Source organism: Brachyhypopomus gauderio, unplaced genomic scaffold (assembly GCF_052324685.1).
Source record: "Brachyhypopomus gauderio isolate BG-103 unplaced genomic scaffold, BGAUD_0.2 sc82, whole genome shotgun sequence".
NCBI classification, from domain to species: domain Eukaryota; kingdom Metazoa; phylum Chordata; class Actinopteri; order Gymnotiformes; family Hypopomidae; genus Brachyhypopomus; species Brachyhypopomus gauderio.
In genome coordinates this window covers 184,031-205,857 of record NW_027506903.1, presented here as the reverse complement: position 1 = coordinate 205,857, position 21,827 = coordinate 184,031, and the positions used below count along the sequence as shown (strand labels likewise).

General features: G+C 46.8%; 3 protein-coding genes across 13 annotated transcripts; all 3 read left to right on the top strand.

Annotated features, from left to right (window-relative positions):
• Positions 1 to 823: 823 nt before the first annotated feature.
• On the top strand, positions 824 to 6,181 carry btbd2b (BTB (POZ) domain containing 2b). The gene is made up of 9 exons (XM_076991360.1): positions 824 to 1,432; positions 1,853 to 1,972; positions 2,071 to 2,227; positions 2,419 to 2,524; positions 2,654 to 2,851; positions 2,983 to 3,175; positions 3,448 to 3,535; positions 3,646 to 3,792; positions 4,471 to 6,181. The coding sequence occupies exons 1-9, from the start codon at positions 840 to 842 to the stop codon at positions 4,630 to 4,632; spliced, it is 1,764 nt and encodes a 587-aa protein (XP_076847475.1). The 5' UTR covers positions 824 to 839; the 3' UTR covers positions 4,633 to 6,181.
• Positions 6,182 to 7,398: 1,217 nt separating this feature from the next.
• armc6 (armadillo repeat containing 6) lies at positions 7,399 to 11,763 on the top strand. Of its 2 annotated transcripts, none has more exons than XM_076991451.1 (8): positions 7,399 to 7,591; positions 8,593 to 8,851; positions 8,963 to 9,048; positions 9,177 to 9,741; positions 9,828 to 9,973; positions 10,100 to 10,231; positions 10,783 to 10,920; positions 11,017 to 11,763. In XM_076991451.1, exons 2-8 carry the CDS (start codon positions 8,731 to 8,733, stop codon positions 11,227 to 11,229), a joined length of 1,401 nt encoding a protein of 466 aa, XP_076847566.1. In that variant the 5' UTR covers positions 7,399 to 7,591; positions 8,593 to 8,730; the 3' UTR covers positions 11,230 to 11,763. The 2 variants fall into 2 exon arrangements, with proteins under 2 accessions (XP_076847566.1, XP_076847565.1); XM_076991450.1 differs by lacking the exon at positions 7,399 to 7,591 and adding an exon at positions 8,308 to 8,445.
• Positions 11,764 to 11,966: 203 nt separating this feature from the next.
• On the top strand, positions 11,967 to 21,607 carry slc25a42 (solute carrier family 25 member 42). 10 transcript variants are annotated; one of them, XM_076991462.1, is made up of 9 exons: positions 11,967 to 12,369; positions 14,302 to 14,969; positions 15,211 to 15,333; positions 17,170 to 17,226; positions 17,467 to 17,492; positions 17,647 to 17,813; positions 18,366 to 18,482; positions 18,703 to 18,854; positions 19,343 to 21,607. In XM_076991462.1, exons 3-9 carry the CDS (start codon positions 15,234 to 15,236, stop codon positions 19,657 to 19,659), a joined length of 936 nt encoding a protein of 311 aa, XP_076847577.1. In that variant the 5' UTR covers positions 11,967 to 12,369; positions 14,302 to 14,969; positions 15,211 to 15,233; the 3' UTR covers positions 19,660 to 21,607. The 10 variants fall into 10 exon arrangements, with proteins under 10 accessions (XP_076847577.1, XP_076847576.1, XP_076847575.1 ...); XM_076991457.1 differs by having other exon boundaries at positions 11,970 to 12,369; positions 17,115 to 17,226; XM_076991461.1 differs by lacking the exon at positions 14,302 to 14,969 and having other exon boundaries at positions 11,968 to 12,369.
• The last annotated feature ends 220 nt before the right edge of the window (positions 21,608 to 21,827 follow it).

Below are 21,827 nucleotides of genomic sequence, written 5' to 3'. Positions count from 1 at the left end.
AATAGTCTGCCAAGGGCATTGGGGGGGAGTGACTTTGGCTTGTGGTTAAAAACACAGAGGATTATTAATGAACACAAGGTGAATGATGTATTAAATCAACAGATTAGAAAATGTTTTGCTTGTTATTAAAAGCATTTGTTTTTAATAATCTGCCTGTGTGAATTACACTGTGGACAAGATATTGGCTCACCCACTTGTATCTGATATGTGGGAATAATGGAACTGATATAAAGTATGAGAGAGAGAGAGACAACCTTTGTGATGAAGGACCTCTGTCTGAAATGTGTCATGTTTCTCAGGAAACCTTGTGTAATTCACTGCAGCACTCTTTTACAGTACACACCGCAGATTCTCCATGGAAAACACACACACACACACACACACACACACACACACACACACACACACACACACACACACAGAGTGTTTCCAGAGACACAGGATGTTTCGAACAAAGGACTTCTGTCCTAAACGTCCTGTGACTCTGGAAACTTTGTGTACTTCACTCCGATTTTTTATAACTCTACATATCTTACCTAAGTACACTCTACCTTCTTCTGATATACATATATACTACACATTTTTCTGATACACATATATTTTTAATTTATTTTATTATAATTATTATATATTGTTTCTTTATTATTACAGATCCAACTTAAGATTGCAAGCCTTTTATACTTCAAAGACGTGTCCTTATAATTTAATTTAAATACTACAATAATAAGTGTTTCTCGACTTATTATCTCCTATAATTAACAAACACTCAATCACTGAGCCTTCCGCCGACGCCCCGCCCCCTCCGTCTCTACCCCGGATGCAGCTCGCGGACTCGCAGGATGTTGTGCGCGATTTGTTTACCTCACCAGATCACCTCCGCCAACCTCGACTCCAAGATGGCTGCGGGAGACAACAGCGGTCGGCCTCCGTGTTTGAATTTCTCCGCCGCCGGACCTCTGGGCAACAGCCAGCCGAGCAACAGCCAGTATGCGCTGGCGACGAGCAACGCGGGGTCCGGCGGAGTCGCGGGAGGGTCCCAGAGTGCACCGAGACGCTCAAACCCCCAAACGGGGCCTAGTGGCCCTGAAAGCCCCGCCGTCTCGGTTGGCCCGTCGCCGAACATACGGAACTCTTTCCCGCAGGCTGCGGCGCAGGGCTCGGCGATGGCGGTGGCGGTCGGCGGGTCACTGGCCGCTGTTGCGTCCAATATGATGGGTTCGGCCTCGAATTCAACTCCGGTACCGGCGCCCGCAGCACTGTCCGCAGCGCCCGCGGCGGCGGTTCTGGTTTACCGGGAGCCCGTGTATAATTGGCAGGCGACTAAAAGTACCGTGAAGGAAAGGTTCGCGTTTCTCTTCAATAACGAGGTGTTGAGCGACGTCCATTTTCTGGTGGGCAAAGGGATGGGGGTGCAGCGCATCCCCGCTCACAGGTAACCGGAGACACTCACTGCTGTCTCAGATCTGGGGTTGGTGTGGCGCTTGGTGTCTGTAAATACTGCCACATGGGCAGCCTGACATTTATAACACTTTATAACATTCATATTTATTTCATCTTTTTGAGTGTAACCTGTTTTCAGCTACCAGTGAAATGCACACAAATATTCTTGAAGTTTTTGAATAAAATTATTATAATGCATAATTTTGCCTCCTGAGATTAGTCTGAAAACAAAGTAACTTGCTAAGATGAATAACATTTTTTGGAGTTTTTCCAAAGAAATTGGACATAGTGGTGCCAGAGGCTAGTTATGAGATTAATAAACTTTTGGAAAACAAGCAGACTATGAAGTTGTAGCCGCAACATCTTGTAAGCGACTCTGACATTTGATGGTCTGTGTTCTTGTTTTGTGCAGGTTTGTGTTGGCCGTTGGTAGCGCTGTGTTTGATGCCATGTTTAACGGAGGCATGGCCACCACCTCAACAGAAATTGAACTTCCTGATGTTGAACCCGCAGCATTCCTGGCCTTGCTCAAGTAAGTCGCCGATTTGATTACTTTTGCTCTTTTGATTGCTTTGTCCGTAATTGCAAGAGGCATTAATTTAGTACGATGAAATGTCCACTGGTCCGCAGGTTCCTGTACTCTGACGAGGTCCAGATTGGACCCGAGACAGTGATGACCACACTGTACACGGCGAAGAAGTACGCTGTTCCTGCCCTGGAAGCCCACTGTGTGGAGTTTCTCAAGAAGAACCTACGTGCCGATAACGCCTTCATGCTCCTAACGCAGGCATGGATGTGAACCCCACCCCAAAACACACTCCCCTTTCTGGCTTATCTTTAAAAAGCCTTAAATAAGATTGTTGAAAGTGGTAATGTCCTCTGTTGGTTTTAGCATGTAGAGACCAGGATGTACGGAATCACATTTTTAATGCTTTTTTTTATGGACGTCATTGGTTTATTTATTTATTTGTCGTGCAGGCTCGGCTGTTCGACGAACCCCAGTTGGCCAGTTTGTGCCTGGAGAACATCGATAAGAACACTGGAGACGCGTTGGCAGCAGAGGGCTTCACAGACATAGACCTGGGTGCGTGAGCCACTCCCGTGCCCCGAGCTCGACAGCAAATCGGTGGCCTGTGACTTGGTTTGCTGCGTAGCTCCTGACTAGATAAACGTTAAGTAAGACGCCGGTGTGTCGCTGCCGTCTCCCCCTCAGACACGCTGGTGGCCGTGCTGGAGAGGGACACCCTGGGGGTGCGGGAGGTGCGTCTGTTCGGCGCTGCGGTGCGCTGGGCGGAGGCGGAGGCCCACCGACAGCAGCTGCAGCCCACGCCTGAGAACAAGAGACGCGTGCTGTGCAAGACGCTCAGCCTCATCCGCTTCCCCCTCATGACCATCGAGGAGTTCGCCGCAGGTGTGTTCCAGCGCCCTACGTTCGGCCTCGTGTCTCGTCTTCTGGCCCCGGGCGGTCTGTTTTTTACCAGCCCGTGTGTGTGTGTGTGTGTGTGTGTGTGTGTGTGTGTGTGTGTGTGTGTGTGTGGGCAGGTCCAGCACAGTCGGGCATCCTGACGGACCGGGAGGTGGTGAGCCTCTTCCTGCACTTCACGGTGAACCCCAAACCGCGCGTGGACTTCATCGACCGGCCGCGCTGCTGTCTGCGGGGGAAGGAGTGTAGCATCACGCGCTTCGCCCAGGTGGAGAGCAGATGGGGCTACAGCGGCACCAGCGACCGCATCCGGTGAGGCCCGCACCCCTGTAGCCCCTCCCTGCCCCCGTGTAGACCCTCCCTGCCCCCGTGTAGACCCTCCCTGCCCCCGTGTAGCCCCTCCCTGCCCTTACATGGCTCCAGTTTAGCCTTGGTATTGGTCGAGAACTGTGATGTTCAAGCATCTACAGAAATAGACACATGAAATATTTTTCACCTTTTTTGTTTTTTATTATTATTGTTATTATTATTGAGAGTAGCTCTAGTAACTATGAATGTCTTCACTACTTTTTCACTTCTCACAGGTTTTCAGTAAATCGGAGGATATTTATTGTGGGTTTTGGACTGTATGGGTCTATACACGGACCCACAGACTATCAAGTCAACATACAGGTACTGTCTGCTGCGTGTTCTATGTATAAAAGCGATAAGTTGTGTTGGACTGACTAATATAATGTACTGTCAGAATGAGACAAAAGTTCATTTAGGTTTATTTTCCTCAGATCATTCACACCGACAGTAACACGGTCCTCGGACAGAATGACACGGGTTTCAGTTGTGACGGGTCGGCAAACACGTTCAGGGTCATGTTCAAAGAGCCGGTGGAGGTGTTGCCCAACGTGAACTACACGGCGTGCGCTACACTGAAGGTATTGCTTGGCCTCCAGCAACTCCGCCCCGTCCTCACAGGCTCCACCCCCTTCTCTGCCCCCTCCTCCTTTTTGGTCATGGAGCGTTTTATGCAAATTTTGGAAGCTGGCGATTTGCTGATGAGTTAAATAATATTAAAATGAGGAAGTGGTACAGGACATTTTCTGGTCTGTGTAATTTCAAATGTGGCATGTACATTCGCAGAAATAAAACCTTATAATTAGGTTGAGCTTGGTCTGGCATGGTACAGTCACATGACCAGCAAAGCTAGTTGGTGGATAAGCTAGTTATGTTAATTAGTGAGAGTGGGTCTCTCATTTTGAATTAGATATATTTAACCTGACCTCCAGGCCGTGGTAGCTAGCAAAAAATAGCCAGTTGTTTATGCCAGTCTGACAGTGTTGTGTTTATTGTATTGTATTGCAATCAAGGCCACATTGTTACAATTGTCGTTACATTGGTCGCTGCATTTTAAAAGGTCGGTTAAATTTTCCAGAACAGTTTGTAGTGGGATAAATGGGCTGGGTGTTGCAGAAGGTTTCGAAGCTCCGATCTGGACCAAAAGTCTGTTGATGTTTACTTAAATCAATAATTAGCACATTACTCCCTAAATGGGTGTTGAATTAATGCTGGAAGGAGGGCGCTTGTGTGAATGTGTTCTGTGTGGGCTCTTACAGGGTCCAGACTCCCACTATGGTACCAAAGGCATGAGGAAGGTCACGCACGAGTCCTCCGGGTCAGGCACCAAGACCAGCTTCACCTTCTGCTACGCGGCCGGCAACAACAACGGCACGTCTGTCGAGGACGGACAGATCCCCGAGATCATCTTCTACACATAGTGACCCCTTGACCTCTCCGGGGCGTCGGGAGCGGGATGCTCTTCTGGGCCGCGGTACCAACGGCTCGATGGTGGACTTCCCTTTGTTAGGTGCACTATGACGGGTTGGAAGGACTGGAGTGAGTGGTGGAGTTGTTTAAGACTGCCTGCTGCTCACTTCTCCCTCCGACGCTGCACTTTTGTAAGTTCAGCGCTTACCTGCATACCTGAAGACTGAGAAATTGTAATATTAAGAAGGAACCTGCTTTATCCTGCATTAAAGGTCCATATTGATATAACAGAACCCGCAGGCTGTGAACAAATCAACTTTGCTATATCACTGACTTACCTGGATGTTATTTAACTGGTTATGGGTCTTTACATTTACACTGACTTGGTTGAGGACAATGACTGTATTGTGATTTAGTAAAGACCTTTAGTGAAGTAAAGATTCCTCCTGGGTGGAGTGTATTGTTGACTGGGTTAAACTGTGCATTACCGGTTCTGTTGCATCCGTTTATACCAGCAGGGGAAGTGAGGTCAAATCCTGGGTTCCTCTTGTGCTCCTGTGCCAAAAAATTGTCCTAGAGGTCAAATGTCTTGTTGTAAGCCTACTAACAAGATGGATCTCAATTGTTGGATTCCTGAAGAGAACAAGAATAACACTGAATTAACCGTAATAAATAAGCCATGCATGCTCTTCTGAATGTCACTTTTCTTTTCGTAAAGTAGCGTGCATGGGGGGGTCCTCCAAGGGTGAAGTATCGGCCCTCTGATTTTGTTGTGCCTAATAGATCAGATCCTTATCCGTTTAAATAAATCGTCACATATCAAGTTATTGCTGTGATCAAGTGGGTCTTGCAGTTCAGGACTGTGAAACCTTGTGGATTTAAAGGAGGAAAATCTTTGACACCCATAAAAACACACTTTCTGTTCATAGCGAAAATACTTTATTGAGCAAAATGTGGCCCCTGCATGTTTGGGGCCCCTTCTCTAGGTAGTGCTGAGGTTTCGTACTGGTTGACAGGAGGTCTGGGCTTGACTAACCTGCCACATGAGTTGCACCACAGATGCCCCCTGCTGAACAAAGGCCCTCTTTGCGCGTTTTAAATATATCTTAAAAATAACCAAACCTGGAGTTGTACATGTGTTTTTGTTGACCAGTATCTAGCCACCATGCAGGGACTGTTTCATCACTACTTGTTATTGTAGTTTGTCTGGTTGTATTTAAAACTTTTGTTTGTTGTTTGGGGGGTTTTTTTTGTTTGTTTTTGTCCAATCAGGGTTTTCATTTCTATACAGACAGGATAAAGTACCGTTCACCTCTTAATGTTTGTGTATAATTATTTTTCAACAATGTAATAATTGTAATTGCATTATGCAAGTGTTATTCACTTAGCCTTAGTGTAAACATGGCTGTAAATGGTTTGGTTATGACTGAACGCTGTGAATGACGGTGGCTCTAAAATGTGCACAGAAAATTTGGTGATGCTGTCACTTTCTTGATGAAGCATAAAAATTGGATTGTAAGACTGGAAAACATCTGAAATAAACCTGCTCTGTATCTGCAATCTGTAGCTGGAATTTGGTTTGTATAAAAAATTGCTTCTGCATGACTGGACGTGATCACAGCTTCGTGTGGTGTGTGTGGGCTGCACCTGCTTGGTGTTCGTTGTGTCTTCAGTCCGGAAAGTTCTGAAGGCGGCGTATTTGGGGTGAGACCCAGGAGAATCGAACACACACTGTGGGGGGGGGGGGGGGGGTCTGATTGACTGTGTTGGTGTGCAGGTCAGGTCTAAAGCCTGCAGATAAAGTTTGAGAGGAATGAAAGACAACAAATCAGTGTCCCATGGTTAAAGTGGAGAAAGTAACTTGGAGATACCTTAATGCAGGTGTACTCAAATAGAAATGATGACGGGCCACATTTTATTTTTTCAATTACGGAAGGGACCGGTTACGGGGGGGGGGTGGCGAACGCATTTGGGCGTCTGCTACCTGTTTGTTGTTGCCATAAAGGCAATCCCCGGCATCGTCTTGAGATCGTGGTGCGTGATTTCAAAATAAGAGCGGATAGCGCGATTGAAAAAAAAGATTCCTAAAAAATGGGGGGCCTTAATGGATACATGAAGACGGAGTCTTTAAAAACATACCTAAACAGATGTTCTATAAAATAAAATCCCGGTAAACCTCAGCTTGGCTCAATTATAAATCTGACCAATTCGGACCATATTAAAATCTTTAAAATAGCGCCTCGCACAGTGACCCCTGTTGGACAGGAAAGATCGTTATAAAAACTACATTATATCAGTTGAGGAAAAAACAACGGTGGTTATTAAATTGTTAGTTATTAATCAATGGTAGCTAAAGTATCGCATGCTAAAAAGCAGAAGGTAATTCTAAAAGTTTTAAGAGTCGGGATGTGGTTTAGTTTTGTGTAGTTTTAAAAGCACAGCACCTGTGGGAGGCACTGTTTTAAGTATGAACTGAGGTAAAAACACAGCAACTGTTAATATTAAATATACAGATTTTCTTTCATAGAGTAAAAGTTTGATTGTCAAAAATGACGGAACTGACGCCAAATAAGTTAATACAACGTTGTGATGCATGTATTTATAATTATTTGTATTTATTACTTCGATTTAAAAAACAAATCTTAAAAATGTTGTGTTAGAGCAAGTCTCGGATATTATTAAGGCATGGCTATTCATCAACTCTTCAGAGTGGTGCATGCTGTCTCGTCATTGACCTGCTGTTAGTCCAACCCAGCCGGACTCGAACCGCTGCTGTAGTGGGAACTCGCACTAAAGGTTTGAGGTTCCCTCGTTGTACCACTTGGTGGGGCAGGAGTGTCTCACTCTCTCTCTATGTAAGGTTTTCAAAATGATCCTGTACACGTGAAACAATACCTGCTCATAACTTTGTGCCGAACAGCCGCATCGTCGTTTGAGGACATTGGGATAGTGGGACTACTGCATGTTTTTGTAGGTACACCGACCAACTAAGTGTTAATCTGTTCGGTTTATTTATGTCAAAATATAATGCTCATCCACAATTGCGGTTTTTTCAATAAGAAAGGGGCAAAGCGTATTAGATTTGCAAAGTTGTGATACGATTTATGATAAATGTCTACAAAATATCAGTCAAGTTAGATCCAGTCTTGGCTAGCTGCTTGTCAGATAAATACATTAAAATGGCAGAACGCTGTCATCTAAGGGCAATTAAGGGGTATTGCATCCTTGGCGCTTGGCGGTTATTCTTCTTCATTCTCTTAATGTCTTTTCCTATTTCAAGTCAACTACGCTACTACACTAAGAGTACTAGAAGACCCAGTTAAAACAACGACCTGAACTAATTATAGCGGGAGGGCACGGATATAACAGATTTTAACAGACACGTAGACCACCACCACCAATACCTTTACTGGATATATCTATATAAAGCATATATAGAATATGTTTCTGGCATGTAACTTGTGAATATTATAGTTTGTTTCCAGCTAAAAAATGTGCTGCATTATGTGTTGTTGATTGTCTGCTAGACGGCAACATAGATTAATTAAATTGTGTCGTGTTGTGTAATTGAATTGTTTAGATAATTAGTTAATACTAATAATAGCTTTCTTTGTCAATAAACCAAGATTATCGTTGAACAAAGGAAACGCGCGGGGACGGAACTTAATATTTAGATGGATGTTCACCCCGAGTCCCATTGACAAACGGACCGACGTAAATGTTGCGATTCGCTATCGTCGTCGGTATTTCTCACGCTGCTGGCGTAGTTTCCGCGTCTTCGTTCAACGGGTTGGGTGGGTCGTTATCGTTACCGTCCAGGCTGGGTGAGTGATGCCTAATATCACTGATGTGTTTGGTTAGCTGTCGTCCAAACGTTTGACACTAAATGGTTTGAATGAGGACCTCTCCGACACGATTAAAGTCATCCAGTGATTGAAACGGTAAATTCAGTTTGTTTTGTCCGTGTCCAGGCGAGTCCATTCATCGTTGCGCTGGCTGTGTGCGGTGATTGAGCAGCCCGCCTGCTAGCTGGCGGAATATCGATCCAGATTACACGCGATTTACACCCGATCTTCAGGATTTGATCCGTCTCGTCCTAAGCTGCAGACATGGCCAAGCGCAGGATCACGCAGGAGACCTTCGACCAGGTGGTCCTGGAGAACATCGAGGACTTCGACATGGACGCCGACGAGGCGTTGAGCGAAGCCATTGAGCAGTTTGAGTCACAGGGTGATTATTATGATTATTATTTCCTTTTTTTTAAGTATGTTTGGTTTATTCTTTGAAGGATGAGTCGCTGGTGGCCTCATTTTGCTCTTTTGTAATTCTTAACCTGTAAAGGTGTGGACCTGAGTAACATTGTGAAGGCGGTGCCAAAAGCTTCTTCTGAAGAGACCATGGACGAACAAACTCACAAAGTCCTTCAGGTACAGTCTGGTGCCTTGTAGTAATGAAAATAAACCTGAAAAAACCCTAAAGTACTTTGCTTTGGGAAAGACTAACCCTACATGATAATGATGATAATGCCTGATAGTGTCTGTCCATTTGCCTCCAGGTCCTGGAGTCTCTCAGATGTCATTTGGACTCGGCGGCGTCCCTTGTGGAGGGACTGAAGCTCTTCACGGAGCAGTGCTCCCTCGGCTTCGCCCAGCGCCACCTGGCTGCACAGAAGGAGGCCTATCCCACAATCCTCTCCTGCTGCCGGCACGCCAGCGATGACAAGGAGGCTCTCTCTGCGGCGCTTGCTGCCCTGTCGGTGCTCACGGACGGGCAGCCCGATCTTCTGGATGCCGACGGAGGGAATTTCTTGATCGGGGTACTACGCGCCCACCGGGACGATCCGGACCTCACCTGCCTGGCCGCCCGGGCCATGCGGCACTGCTGCCTGAAGCACGAGCAGAACCGGCAGGACCTGGTGAAGGCTGGCGCGTTGGCCTTGCTCACCGGCGCCGTCGCACGTCACATCCCGCGGCCCGACGTCGTCAAGGAGGCCTGCGCCGCCCTCCGGGTCATGACCTTCGACGACGACGTCCGGGTGCCTTTCGGCCACGCGCACGAACACGCCAAGATGATCGTCCTGGAGCACGACGGGATGAGGGTCATCGTGGAAGCTTCTAAAGGTGAGAGCGTCGTGGGCCACACCGTTGTCGCCTGATCTGGGCTTCTGTTGAATCTGCTGCTAAAATCTGCTGTTTTGACCCCCCAGCCCATCCCGACAACCCGTCGGTCCTCAGTGAGCTGTGCGCCACTCTGGCCCGGTTGGCTGTGAGGAACGAGTTCTGCCAGGACGTTGTGGATTTGGGAGGTCTGAAGTTCATGATGACCCTTCTAGCAGACAGCTTGGACTGCCCGGTGAGAGCTTTTATCACTTCTGTCTTCCCATGAAGAATTTCCTGACTTGTGAATAAAGCTGCAGTCATTACTCACAGTAACGGATAGGCTGGTATAGACCAACAGCAGACGTTGATTTTCTTGCAGGACCTTGTGAAGCAGGTCCTGAGTGCCTTACGGGCGATCGCCGGCAACGACGATGTCAAAGATGCCATTGTGAACGCAGGCGGGATAGAGATCATCGTCATGGCGATAAACCGTCACATAGGAAATGCACAGGTGTGCCCTCTGTTGTTCGGTGATGGGATTGCAGTTTGGGTTAAATTCTTTGTCCCTAGTGTGCCAACGGGTCTGTGCAGATTCAGTACTAACCAGAAAAGGGGTGAAGCGGGGAAGCAAATCATCAAAAAGTTAATTTATTTCAGTAATTCAATACAAAAAGTGAAACACTTATATTACATAGACTATTTCAAGTGTTTATTCCGGTTAATGTTGATGATTATGGCTTACAACCAATGAAAACCCAAAAGTCATATCAGAAAAGGTACACAAGTAAATTTGAGGGAGATATATTAATAAACACTTGAAATAGATCACTCTGCTAGTTATGAATATATATAGTATATGCCTTTGACTTTTTGTATTAAATTACTGACATAAATGAACATTTGATGATAATCTAATTTATTAAGATGCACTTGTATATCAGCCAAGTCCTGTCGCTGAACACCTTTACCCGTAGCTTCTGTAAGTGATCAGGTGCTGTGTGGTTCGTGTCCTGCGGCGCCCCGTCCTGAGTCCCGCATGTCCCGTGCTGTCCTGTCTTCCAGGTGTGTGAACAGGGCTGTGCGGCGCTGTGTGTGCTCGCGCTACGCAAGCCCAACAACTGTAAGGTGATCATGGAGAGTGGCGGTGCACTGGCTGCCCTGCAGGCCATGAAGGCCCACCAGGCGGAGGTCACCGTGCAGGTGAGACACCACCCCCCCCCTCCCCCCCCCCCTCCTCCCCGTATTCCACAGCAGCTTGTGGTGAACGTGTCTTTCCTGTCTTCTACGCCCCAACAGAAACAGTCCTGCATGCTGCTGAGGAACCTCGTCGCCCGCACGCGTGACTTCAGCCAATCGATTCTAGACATGGGGGCGGAGGCCCTGATTGGTCAGGCTCTGGCCACTCACAGGGACTGTGGCGATGTGGCGAGGGCCGCCCTCAGGGACCTGGGTTGCCAGGTGGAGCTGAGGGAACTCTGGACTGGCAAGAAAGGAAGTCTCACTCGCTAATGGAGGATTACAGTGTCCTCATGGGTGCCATGTTCACTGTGCGATATTGGGGGGGGGGGGGGGGGGCATTTTACTTGAGCAGTACAAAACGACACCATTAAGAAAATTGTTAAGACCCACACCATTTCCTTGATGCACTCCCCATGAATTTCTGTCAACAAAGTTTTGTTTCTGTGTAAATACTTTTAGTTTTTTTTAACATGTGTGTTAACTTTTTCCTCATTGTTGATTGCAATATTTTTGTTGAGATGAGCTATGATATTGTTTCCTTAAATGGCAGAGGGCTATGAATTGTGTGGGGTTTTTTGTGGACAAAGGAAATTTGGATTACTCTTGGGATAAGTGTACTTGTATAGTACTTCTTAACATCTGCTTTCCTTTACAAGCAAACGTTATGCATGAGAAGGGCGTTTTGTTCGCCAAAGTAGTTTCTTTCTCACATTAGTAACCAGGCAACTAAAAAATAATTTTAAAATTCTCAGCAACATCAAGTGCTTGATAAGTGAACGTGTAAAAGGGTGATTAAAGCATACATGTAAACAAATACAAAACATTGCTAGCTCAAGTAAATCTTAACTGAATTATGTTTGTTATAAGCTGTGCTGGAACTCTTAATTTCAGAAAGAAAATGATGTGTGTAATGTTTAAACGCTACAGAAATAATATTGATCGTGCCTCCAGCTTGTTTACACGCTGTGCTACCACGCCCCTCGAGAGAACCTATCCAAGTCGTACTACATTTCCCACAATGCATTTGAACTCGCCCTTCGCTGACAAAAATACACGAAATAGCATGGAAGGTGCGAGTTTAACGGCCGGTTTCGTGCAAGTTAAGTCGGCATAAGTGAGGAAATATGTTCGACCCTTGTCCCTCTCGTCCTGTCGAGACTTGGAGACTTTTAATTTGAAATGCAATGTTTGCAAAACGGCACAGTCGCTTGCCTGGACGCCAGTGTACTTAGCTGGTAACGTTAGCTAACCTGTTAGTTTAACTAAGCTCGCTAACGTGAACTAAACCCGAGGAGAGTGCCAGTCAAAATAGTCACTCGTATTGGTAAAAATACATTTTAAAAGTCGTTTTGTAGCTGGGGGAGACCTGTTTCGGGAGAGGAACAAGTGCGACACGTTATTATCAGAAAGGTAAGTGGAAACATGGTTTTATAAATATATATATAACATTATATCGGGTGACTTGATAAACATTTGATATTCAGTTCTGGGTTGATGTGAGATGTTGCTGAATTTGACACGGTTTGTTTTTCTCTTCCACCACCACCGTGGTTTAGGTCCGTGTTGTTGTTTTGTAAAGTAAACAATTGTTTATTAGTTATCTGTCGAATCACGCAGCCTGTGTTCACGTTTAGATACGGTGCCCTGGTGACTTTCTTTCTGGGTTAGTTGCATTTTCAGATGTCCAACTGGTTCTGGTTAGTCTAGTCTGACTGTTTCGGGCCTGGAGTTGCAGTTAAACGCCTAGAAGATAAAATCTGGGTGTTCAAATGCGGTGGCACAAACTTGAGTTACGTTTGGGTTGTTATAATCCGAATTAAGTGAGCGCAGCAAAAGTGTTTTTGTGTTAGACATTGGGCCATCAATGTGAATAAAACTTTAACTTGGTCAAACGCACGCTTAACCGTGTACACTTTATGCGTTTAGAGTTGAGAGTTTCTTTCTCGTGTTTGGTGTTTTTATTACGAGTTAATTTGTTACTTGCAAACTTCTTCAGGAACAAAAGGACGTGTGTGTTCACGTTGGTCCGGTCACTTTTCCTTCGTAACATGAGACGCGTCGAAATGTCAGTGTACTTAAGGTTGAACAAAACTTGGTGCGATTGCTGTAAGCTGATACGCAGAAAGAAAGATTGTGTGTGTGTTTGGAGGGGGCGTTGTAGCAAATGAATAGTGTTAAGAGAGTGTTTCATAGAAGTGCAAAAAGATCGGGGAAAATGGTGAGTTTTGTGAACATAAAAACAGCAGGGATGCATTACCTGCTTAGACCATATGCCACACCCCTCAAGATAACGTGTCCAGGTGTGCATGTCTGCTTTAAGACTTCTCTTCCTACAATGCATTTCAAACCGCCTTTGCTTGCTTGTGTCAGTTTATACTACCAGTCAAAGGTTTCAACATCTGACTAATTGCATGTTCTTAATAGAAAATAAAATGCATTTTTAATTAATGAGTTATGCTTAAATTTGTTTACAAACATATAGGCCTATGAACTCACTCAACACACACACACACTTTTAAATGCATCTTCAGCAGTTTAATTTCATTTAATCTCGTTCGAAATTCTCAAATTATATTAATTTAATTTTAAATTTCGTGAATCTCACTCTACGAGTGCTCTGCATATGTGAGAACGTCTCCAGGACTGATGGAAAGCTGGTCAACAGAACAATAAGAACATGCCAAGCTGCCATCAATAGGACAGTTACTTCAAATAATCTAATATTTGTTTATTAGGGCATAATAACATGTTTTCTTTATAACATGTTTTGGTTTGGCACATTGCCAGTTTTTTATGTCAAAAATAATAAACATAAACAGAGTAGGTGTGTCCAAGCCTTTGACCGGCAGTGTATATAAATGTAACAGCGATCTAGGGCCTTTTTATTCGTTAACAGGCTCAGACTGGCTGGTGTGTAGTGTGAAGAGAAAAGAGCCTGTAGAGAGGTGTTCAGATCCCTGGCTTGGAACTGTCCAATGAGCCTGACGCTGGCTTCAGTTTTCCTGATGACACTGCTCACCTAATGACTCAATTCATGTGCTTTTTTTTCCTTCCCCTGGTTTGCCCTGTCCTAAACTGCTCCTCTTTTCCTGGTTTTGTCATCGTGCTGAGAGTTAACGATTAACTTCCACGGTGGTGCCCAGCATATCGTTTGTCTTATGAACCTGCTCCCACTACAGCGAGCGCCCCATTTCAGAACTTCACCATTTTACTACTGTACTTCAGCTTTTAGTTTGCACACAGCCTGTCAGTCGTTGCCACTCAGGTGTGCAGTGTGTGTGTGTGTGTGTGTGTGTGTGTGTGTGTGTGTGTGTGTGTGTGTGTGTGTGTGTGTTAGAGTAGGAAACCTTTCACCCAGAGAGCCTGGTGCTTGCAGTGACACGTGAACACTGTTGCCCCTGTTCCTGGGGGCCAAGAATAGCCGTCGGTCACCGGCCAGCAGAAGGTCCTTCAGGTCTGCCCTGCGCACCACCTGCTACTGCCATGGGAACCCTCCGCCCGCCCCGCTGCCACGAGAACCCTCCGCCCGCCCCGCTGCAACGGGAACCCTCCGCCCACGTCTCTGTGGGTGCCAACAGCTCTCTGGGAGATTTCCAGTGTAGCTCCCCGCAACTGTGAAACCAGAAAAGCAGGAGAGATTTGCCTTGAGTGACAGCAGGGCGGGGAGGTGTTGGACCCTCACCCTGCGAAACGCCTTGTAGACGTCGCTCTAGATCGGAGTGTGAGCCGCAGTTCTCCCCTCTGACAGTCCCCCAGTGCCTGACCACGCTAGCGCTTTACACTGCCTGTTCCCTGTGTGGAAGTCTGACAATCGTGTCTTAAGATGCTGGACACCCTTGGATTTGGCTTTTTTAGGAGCGTTTGAACAAACTGCAGATCAGATTGCATCTGCCGTAATGCGTGAAGGACAACAAGGACTTAAAACTCGTTTCTCAAGACTCGAGAGGAAAGACGTCTCATAAAACCTCAGAAGACCTGTAGCCTTTCAGAGCTGAATGCCCCTTTTTTAGGTTATTGTTTTTGCATGTGATGTATTGGATGTGTATATGTGTAAAGCAGTGTGTTTTGTTTGCTGCTTAATTGGTAAACCGCTGACCTAATCCAGCAGAACCATAAGATGTAATGTGTCTATAGTAAATTGCATGTTGTTTATGGTACAGTGCTAATTTAGCTGATGCGGGTTGTTTTCCTTCTAGGGAGCCGGTGTGTGTGTGTGTGTGTGTGTGTGTGTGTGTGTGTGTGTGCGGCCAGCAAGCCCACAGGTGCTGGCGTGCATGCGAGTGAGGAACAGGTATGGGGAACGGAGTGCAGGAACACCAGAGGGCACTCGCGCAGGGGGAGGTCCTGCCGCGTACCTCCTCCGGCCAATCGGAGGTAAGGATGCTAATTTCTAATCATGCATAATGCAGAGAGCAGCCAATAGCAGCCTGCTGGTGCATCAACCTGCACATCTTGGAGAAAATAAGTCGTGGAATCATTTTCTTAGAGTAGAATATTTACCCTGGTGTGATCATTCCTGAATGACATACCGTGCTACACGACGCTGTGCATTTTGTCACAAATATTCAGCCGTTATCATCGTGATAGTACAGAACTTTATAACCTGACCCGCAATTTAGCGTTGTTCCTAAACTACTGCTGTGGGAGGCCCTCGGAAAATAGCAGCGCGAGTTCATATTATTAAAATTGGCTAAGTGAGCTTAAGTGTATATTTGTGAGCGTTGCTTTTTTTTTTTGGAGTCATAAAATGCCATGTGGCCCCCTCACGGTTACACAGATAGCCAAATAAACCGTGACGTAAGCCTCACGAATGAGGTCAGTGACACGATGTCTGTCACGTTGCCTCGTCAAAGTGCTAAGACACTGCCAAGAATGGGAAGGTGCCCTCCTGATCTGTGTTTGCAGGTCATCGTCAGTATAGCGCTGTCTATTGACTTCAGGTGTTTAGTATTCTGTAATCATATAGCTGCTTAAACTGTAATAAGTGGTATATTTAGTCCTGCCTAAATCTTTTGATGCTGTTCTTTTAATAAACATATTGCAGTCTCTTAGGCAGGGCTACTGTCTTCTAGTTTCTTTCGTAAGTTCAGCTTAATGATCTACTTGTCTCTGAACTAGTGGTCGGCCGATTAATTAATCAATCCGATTAAATGATCTATCTGCTGAAGTTTTAATTTTTTTTCTGTGGTCATTTAATTTGTTGTTCATTGTTATTACTATTACATTTTTGTAATAATCAACATGATATCGACATTATACTTCAGCCTTTGTCCTCTCGGCCTGATCTCTAAACATCGGCATCGGCCATTGAAAAATCAGTATCGGCCGACCACTACGCCTGACCCACGCACGCTGACCAGAACTGCATGTCTCGCAGCTGTTCAACCTCGGCCCGCATGCCACGATGTGTGATCAGGACTGTCACGATTGATGCCTGCGAACAGGCTGGAAACGGCTGGGCTGCTTTGAAGTGGACATGACGTGTGTGTGTGTGTGTGTGTGTGTGTGTGTGTGTGTGTGTGTGTGTGTGTGTGTGTGTGTGTGTGTGTGTGTGTGTGTGTGTGTGTGTGTGTGTAATTTGATTATGTTTTTAGTTTTATGACCAGGACGATCATTCTGAGCTGTGTTGGATGAATTGTGAATGCAGCCCGAGTCCTAGTACTTCTACTGTTGTTAGCATGGCCGCCATGTTGCCTTTGACTTCTCAGCACTACTGCACAAGTTCTTAATGTTTTTGCTGTGTGTAATCGCTTTAGTTGTCTAGAAGGTCTAATTGATGTTTTTTTTAAAGGATAAAACTGTAAGAGTCTGGATTTTCCACATTTATCTGTAAAATGGGGTGATTTGCATAGGAGATGTTCATGGAGATGTTTGTAGGTTTGGCAGTCCTGAAGGTTTTACGTATCTTTCTTGAATCAGATGAGTTAGGGTGACCTAGTGGATCCAGTGGACCTAGTGGACCTAGTGGATTTATAGCGTGTGCATACGGCTGCTTCTGTGCTTGTGTAATGCATGCACGCCCTATATGTATAGATGTATGTGTTTGGGATTTAGCAGGCACTATTTTCCAGAGTGACTTAAAAGTGATATATGGGTATTTTTTTCCTCTACGTGTGTGTGTGTGTGTGTGTGTGTGTGTGTGCGCATGCGCGCAGGCTTTTAAGCAGGGCCGGTCCATGTTGAACTCCCTGCTTTCTGGGGCCTTTGCAGGAGCCGTGGCTAAAACCGCCGTAGCTCCACTGGACCGAACCAAGATCATCTTCCAAGGCAAGACACCTGAAACACGCTAGCGTAGCTTCTGCCCAACCCAGCACGCACGCTCCGAGCCCAGCACCTGTCGTCTTCCAGATAATACACGTGTGAAGGAGAAGAGTGACTTCACCTTAGTGACTTCAGGAGGTCTATTCACCTTAAAGCCTCCGCAGAAATGTTGTGTTATTTTTTAAATGTCTAATTGTGTTTTTGTTTTATTTTTTCCTCCCCCTCTCTCCCCTTTCACATCTTTAGTTTCTTCAAAGCGATTTTCTGCCAAGGTGAGTGAACCTCTCTGTCGTTGAGAATAAAGGCCCCTCCCACCGCAAGTCCGGTCACCGGCGCCGGGCTTTAGGGGGCGTGAGTCCTTTGAAGCGCTGTTGAGCGCCCGCCCCGATGCTGAAGCAGAACCCCGTGTGATCTCTCCACGAACAGGAGGCGTACCGGCTCATCTACCGCACCTACCTGTCGGAGGGTTTCCTCAGCTTATGGAGGGGCAACTCCGCCACCATGGTGCGGGTCATACCCTACGCCGCCATCCAGTTCTGCGCCCACGAGCAGTACAAGAGACTCCTGGGAGGTTATTACGGCTTCCAGGGCAAGTGAGTGTCTTCGCCACGCACACACATTGTTAAGACTGGAAACAAAGGCAAAGTTTTATAAACCTAAGTTCCACCAATTGAAGTTCAGCTCTGGCTGAATTCACATGACAGCAGCCATATCCCGATCCGTATATATCCGGTCCAGAACCATATTTATCGTATCTGACAGATCCTTGGTGTTGCTTTATCGGATGACTGCTATTTCAGAACATGAAGGTTCTGCTAGCCGAGACATTCAAAGTGGGAATCTTGCCAAGGCGTTAAGGTGTAAACAGAACTGACCGATGTCCTTGGTGAATTATGACCTGTGTATGAATGCTCACAGTGTACTGCTAATGCCGTTACCCAGGCTGTGAACACAATACAACATAGAAGACCCTTTATAAAGCCTTTGAAACATCTTTGAAATCACATCAGCACTGATATGATTTTACAAATGCGCGCTAGCTCTTGCTTTTCCCACCGCGCTGCTTCATGGGGCGGTTCTGGTCCCACTGTAAGTGTGGCGTGTAGAATCGTAACCGTGAATGTGGCATCTCCCCTGTGTCACAGAGCCCTGCCCCCGGTGCCGAGGCTCCTGGCCGGGTCTCTGGCCGGCACCACCGCTGCCATGTTGACGTACCCGCTGGACCTGGTCCGAGCCCGCATGGCCGTCACGCCGAAGGAGATGTAAGAAAAGGACGAGGCCATGCGCCTTAAAGGGATACGCCTTAAAGGGATGGGCATTAAGACCTTGATTATCAAGCATGATGTCACCAGAGGGAGGTCTTCTTTATGCTAATAAGGGCCTGCTGACGAGCTCACCTGGGCCACAGCTGTGCGTGATAGTGCAGGATATGTCACTACTGTGAAGGCCTGATCATACTGTTTGCATGTGTGTGGTCATCAGGTACAGTAACATACTGCATGTGTTTGTCCGGATATCCCGTGAGGAGGGGCTGAAGACCCTGTATCGGGGATTCGCCCCCACGATACTTGGGGTGGTTCCCTACGCTGGCCTGAGCTTCTTCACCTACGAGACCCTAAAAAAAGTCCACGCCGGTACGTGTGTGTGTGTGTGTGTGTGTGTGTGTGTGTGTGTGAGAGAGAGAGAGAGAGAGAGAGAGAGAGAGACTGGTGGGGTTCTGTACATGAAGCCTATTGAATTAAGTTTTGTAGAGAACACAGAGCTCTTCTGGGTCTTTGACACATGCTGACTGCGTGCTGTATCCCAGGGAAGGTTCAGGCTCTGTAATGGTGGCGTATACCAGGCTCTGGTTTGCATTAGGTGTCCTGTTCCTTCACTCTGGGACATCTGCAGTGTCTCTAGCAGTTTTTTTTCTGTGTCACAGCTCAGATCACTGCATGGGTTTATTTATTTTATTTTAATTTTTCTACACTAGGGTTTCATTTGCTGTTCTATGTTTTCGGTTAGCGTAGACCTCGTGCGGTTTTAGGAGTTTATGTAGACTCGCCCCCTACCCAGAATTTCACTACACCCAACGTGTGTGTGTGTGTGTGTGTGTGTGTGTGTGTGTGTGTGTTCTCAGAGAGGACAGGGCGTGCGCAGCCCTACTCCTACGAGCGTCTGGCGTTCGGGGCGTGCGCCGGTCTGATTGGTCAGTCGTCCTCCTACCCGCTGGACGTGGTTCGGCGGCGGATGCAGACGGCGGGCGTGACGGGCCACACGTATGGCTCCATCGTGGGCACCATGCGGGAGATCGTCACCGAGGAGGGCGTCGTCCGCGGCCTGTACAAGGGCCTGAGCATGAACTGGGTCAAAGGGCCCATCGCCGTGGGCATCAGCTTCATGACCTTTGACCTCACGCAGATCCTCCTGCGCAAGGTGGGCTACAGCGCGCGGTAGCGGGAGAACCACGGAGGGGGCGTGGCCTCCGCGCAGAGGGGGAAGACTTTGGCCGTGACGCAGCTCAGAGTGAGCAGCAGCCTCTGTCCAGAGGGGGACGTGTTTGGCCGTGACACGGGCGGGAGGCGTGTTTGAGGGGCCTGGCTGCGTGGGGCAGGGAGGAGAGGGAGTCAGACTGACCGTTCCGTCCAATCAGAACGTGGAATGAGGGGAGGACTTTCTTTGTGACACCGCTGCTGTTGTGGTTTTGCGTATGCTGCCAATGGATGAAATGGAAAGGCTGCCTAATGACTAGATCAGACTAACACAAGCACAGAGATCAGACTGACACAGGTAGAGATCAGACTGATAGTTTACACGTGTACATGTTGGATGGACTGAGATTGTGCGTGCGTGCGTGTGTGTGTGTGTGTGTGTGTGATTTTTGTTTTCTGAGTTGTAGAATAAGTCAGTACAGTGAGAAAGGTACAGAGACTGAGTGAATGTATGTCCCATAAGCCCCTCCCCCTTCCCCTCCGTCCAACACGTCTGTCCTGCGGTTTGCAGGATCTCCACAAAGTGCAATAACTTCATTCCTTCCACATTCTGCCGTGGCCATGGACGCAGCGGAAGCTCTTGCTCCTCTGGGCCTGATCAAACATGGCGTCCTGGCCAGCCTTCTGCCTTGTGATGTGGGATGTACCTGCCTCGACCCGAGGGCTGATCACAACACCGCACCGCTTCACCTCGCCATGCTGAGTCCAACATTAATTGGCCCATCGCTTCTCCTGACTGGGGATTCTGAGGAAGACTGAGGAAGACTCGAGTGCCACCGGTCCAGCTCCTCCCACACCTCCACTCGGCTCCTCCCACACCTCCACCCAGCTCCTCCTACCCCCCCCCCCCCCCCCCCCCCCCCCCCCCGAACTGGTGGCATCCTCAGCTGCTAACTTTAGCTTATGCTATATGTATAGCCTGCGAATGCTCAGGGCAAGTGTGTATACGTGTCTTCCTTGTATTCTTGTGTGTGTGTGTGTGTGTGTGTGTGTGCGCTCGCGCGTCCTCGTTTGTATCCTCCACCGTTGTTTTGCGCTCATCGCGAGCTTGTCGCACGACGTGTCGTGCGCTTCGTTGTAACAACACGACGCATTTCCGTGCTGGATGTAACAACGTGGTATGCAGCGTTTTTGTAACGCATCGCGAGTAACATTTTATAACACTTTTGCGCGTGACATTTTCGTAATTCGTATTAATGGGTGTCGTTTGGTGTGAAACCCTCTTGTGAATTCACATGCTTGACTTCACCTGCGTCCTGCCGTTTGGCTTCCTTATGTCGGTGATGGCGAGCACCGTGATCGCGGGCGTTACTGATGTTGCCATATATGGCCTTCCACCCCCCCAATTATTTTTATGAACGTCAGTGAATAACATGTTTAAACCAGATATTTTTTATCCAGTCATGCCTTTTGCCCATTTTAAACACTGACAATCGTTTCATGCCAAAACAGTTTTAGCTGGCAAAATGACATTTTAGATATTTTAACCGTGAGAGGCCTGATAAACCCCTGAACTAGCCAGATCCGGTTCAGACTGTCCTGTGGTGGTCACTACAGGTGGAGACACGTTTGTCTTCGCCCTGCCTCCATTCAACAGGATATGTTCCGTTCTGGGATCCTAAAAACACGTCAGACTCATCTCATTACGTCTGTTAAAATGCAAATTAACATGTAGTCACCCAGCTTTTCCCCAGAAAGACGAATTGTACATGTTATAATGTAACTTTGTGTTTCATGATGCTCGTTTTGCATTGGGGTCAATAATCCCTCAGTGAGGATGGTTTCACAAAACAAACTTCCATGATCTAACACTGAAACGACTGATTCTGAGACCTCTTGACATACAGGCCGTTTTTTGTTTATTTAATTATTGTACCAAGTGAATGTATATTAAACTAATGAGATTGCAATCATTCTGTGTTACGTTGTTAGTTTTTCCGACAAGAACTTGATGGACTTTTATGTGAATGTTTCTCGACGTCTTATGACGTTTGCTTTAATCTACCTCGCATAAGTTAGTGAGTGTCATAGGATGGCGACTTAAAAAAACTAGATGAATATTTCGCAGTAGAAAAGTTCAAAAGATTGTTACGTTTAGAAATAATTATATGGCCACTAGATGGCGCCACTTGA